Here is a 3,066-nt window from a genome sequence, read left to right as displayed (position 1 = left end):
AGTGCCTGGCTGCTACAAGAGCCGTGTTTGACAGATGCAATGCTTGTATTGCTGCAAGAGGTGCACATTTCGAACAAAATCTTCATTAAAAAGTTTATAAATAAAATAATTAAAATAATAAATTAAATATATTTTTTTCTTTTTTCGTGATTTCCTGCGAAACAAAGCAAAAAGGAGCATATGTCTATAGGACTTTTTTTCTTAGTTTTTTACTCCTCTACACGCTCCCGAAGTTTTGCCATTTAATTTGGAAACACCCTGTATATTAAGCAGTTATTTTTAGCACGAAAAATTACTTTTTCATATTTTGAATCAAAATCCAAAATATGAGAAAAATCAATGAATGACACTTGAAAAAGGTTTCTTTAGCTATGATTATTTTCCGTTTTTTTTTTTTACCAAAACGAAATCTTCCGACAACACAGAAAAAATGTAATAATAAGTAACTATATTAGGGTAATCAGATTTTCGAAATGAAAAAACGGGACGCGAGCGAAGCGAGCTAGAGAATTGTAAAAATGCTTATCGATTAATCGATTTTTGATATGGAGATCAATAACGATCAAACGATTTTCTAAAGAGATTTTCTACAACGCCGTAGCAAATAGTTTCATTTATTGCGATATAATAAATAATATTAATATAAATTATTATAATATTAGACAAGTAAATAACCAGTAAAAGATATATATTCCATTTAAGTAATGTTACAATCACTAATACATGTTAAATGTCATGATGGGAGCACGACGGTTACAATAGTTTTCAGATCCTTCTCTGCTTTATATCGTTTGTAGGGCACTTTGCATGGCATCGTATTTGTCTGATGATGATATTTGCCTAAGAAGCTTAACATTTTTTAAAAGCAAATTGTTAAATGTTCTTCCTAAGAGGCTCTCTAAACCAAGTGGTTCCAAAACACAACCAATTAGAGACAGAAGGCGCAAAATTCAAACATTGCATTTTCCTAGACATTACGTGTACATATCAATTGGAAGAAACGGGACATACATGCGTCCCGTTAAAAAATTGTCGGGACAACGGGATGCGACTAAAAAAACGGAATCCTGTTAAAATCGGAACGTCTGGTTACCCTAAGCTATATAAAAGTATTTTTAATCAAATGCAATTCGAATCTAATGTAATTCGTATTAGATTAAATACATTTTGAATAACTCATCATTCCCTATAAAAAGATAAAAGCATTACAATATAATAATTTATATGCTAAAACTTCTAATTCAAAATATTCATTAAACTATTTTTCATATATATAAATTGTCTGCACAAGTAAAATATATTTAAACAGAAGTATTCAACAAGTTATTATGAGTATTTAATTAGACTTATATTAATATTCATGTAATGTGCTTAAAAAGTGAATATCATTTGATGGAATTCGATAGATAAGTCGTAAGATTTCTTAATATGAATTTAAAGCTTGGGTTTTTAATTTTTATTAATCTTTAGAGAGGGCGGGAATCTATTTTTTAAATTTTACAAATTTTCCTTGATTAAGATTCTTATAATTCATTATTTTTTATTGTATTTTTTGCCTCAAAATATACACCGTTTTAGTATCATTAGCGGCTTTTCCATCCTGTACAGGTTAACAAATGAGTAATTCTTTCAAAGAGGCTTCTAAAACTGTTCCTACAGCTAGTTTTACTCTAGCTGTTGATAAAAAAAATCAATCTAGAAATAAACGACATACTTGTGCGGAATTAACATCGCCACAGTCGGTATACGAATTATAGTTGGCTGACCAATCACCTATTCCCTGTTCGTTCTCTGCTGAAAAAACAAAAGTAAGATATTAAGTAAATAAAATATCATAAAAATTAAAATTCAACATATAGCCCAGGAAAATTAGATTTTTTGGAAGCAAAATTGCCATAAAAAGATTTGTTTGTGGGAAGTTGTTCAAAATGACATAATATACAACTAATACAACATACTAAAAGTTCTGACGGCCAATGGACATGGGAAACTTTCCAGCTTCAAAGATGCGGTTTTTCAAATATATCTGTGAAAATATTCATTTTATCGAAATAAAAGTCATTATCAAAAGAAAGCTGACAAAATTATGAACAATTTAATTTTTTTTAAGGTCATACGATCAATATTTCCCCCCCCCGTGATAGAATTTTTTTAAGAATGTCGTATTTTTGGTCATTTCGAGAATAAAATGATTTTTCACACTTTTTCGTAAATATCTCGGATTTGACTACTTCTATGTAAAAAATACCTCTTACAAAAACTGAAGATTACTGAATTCCATACAAAATCGTTTTTTACCCATGTACGACCAATAGTTTCCAAGATACAATTTTGAAAATGTTTCCTGTTATTTTTTAACAAAACTTATTTTTTATGTAAATATCTCGGATTCGGCTACTCCTACGTAAAAAATACCAATTATCAACTCGAAAGGTTTTTCAATTCCTTACAAAATTTTGTTTATGACTTATCGTATATGAAAAATGTACATAAGTAGTCTTAAAGCTTATGAAATTAGCTTGAAAAATTTTTTTAACCTCAAACGACTAAGGTCTTTATATAATTCGCAAATCGCAAAACATAGTTCGCAAATGCTGAAGAATGACGATCATCGCACGCAAGACACATACAGATGAAAACCAACTGCATTCAATGAAAAAACAAATGCAAATCTTTATTCTGCATCTGCGTTTGCGAACTACGTTTTGTGATTTGCAAGTTATGTAGGAGCACCTTAATAATTCCCAAGATATGGTGTTTCAAAAATATTATGGGACCTTCAATTTATATGTTAAAATATGAGTTTATTTATCAGGTATGTAATCAAATTGGAAAAATAATATCCGTATGTTTCTCAAAGTTTACATGTATTTATATACGATCCGAGTTGCGTATCACTTTCTAAAATTTATTTTTGAAAAAACAGCTTCGAGAAAAATTGCCTTCTTTCATTTTCTAAAAAAAAAAAAAAAAAAAAAAAACGTGTTCTTCATTACTTTTTTATAAATATCTGAGTTTTTAAGGAATTACGTAAAAAATAAAGTATACCAAATTAAAGCTTATAAA

The 3,066-nt window shown here is 28.9% G+C and overlaps 1 protein-coding gene across 1 annotated transcript in view; it reads right to left on the bottom strand.

Annotated features, from left to right (window-relative positions):
- Window positions 1-2,302, bottom strand: part of LOC108724990 (zinc finger FYVE domain-containing protein 9) — a 152,750-nt gene extending 150,448 nt beyond the window's left edge. The window contains exons 1-2 of the mRNA XM_018451735.1: window positions 2,299-2,302; window positions 1,715-1,794 (exon numbers count right to left, since the gene is read on the bottom strand). Of these exons, the coding sequence (XP_018307237.1) occupies window positions 1,715-1,794; window positions 2,299-2,302 (84 nt within the window). The remainder of the gene's footprint in view (window positions 1-1,714; window positions 1,795-2,298) is intronic.
- Window positions 2,303-3,066: the final 764 nt, after the last annotated feature.

This window comes from Mycetomoellerius zeteki, unplaced genomic scaffold (genome assembly GCF_001594055.1).
Source record: "Mycetomoellerius zeteki isolate Tzet28-1 unplaced genomic scaffold, Tzet1.0 scaffold32, whole genome shotgun sequence".
Lineage (NCBI taxonomy): Eukaryota > Metazoa > Arthropoda > Insecta > Hymenoptera > Formicidae > Mycetomoellerius > Mycetomoellerius zeteki.
The sequence above is the reverse complement of the archived record's forward strand: the minus strand, read 5'-3'. Positions and strand labels throughout refer to the sequence as shown.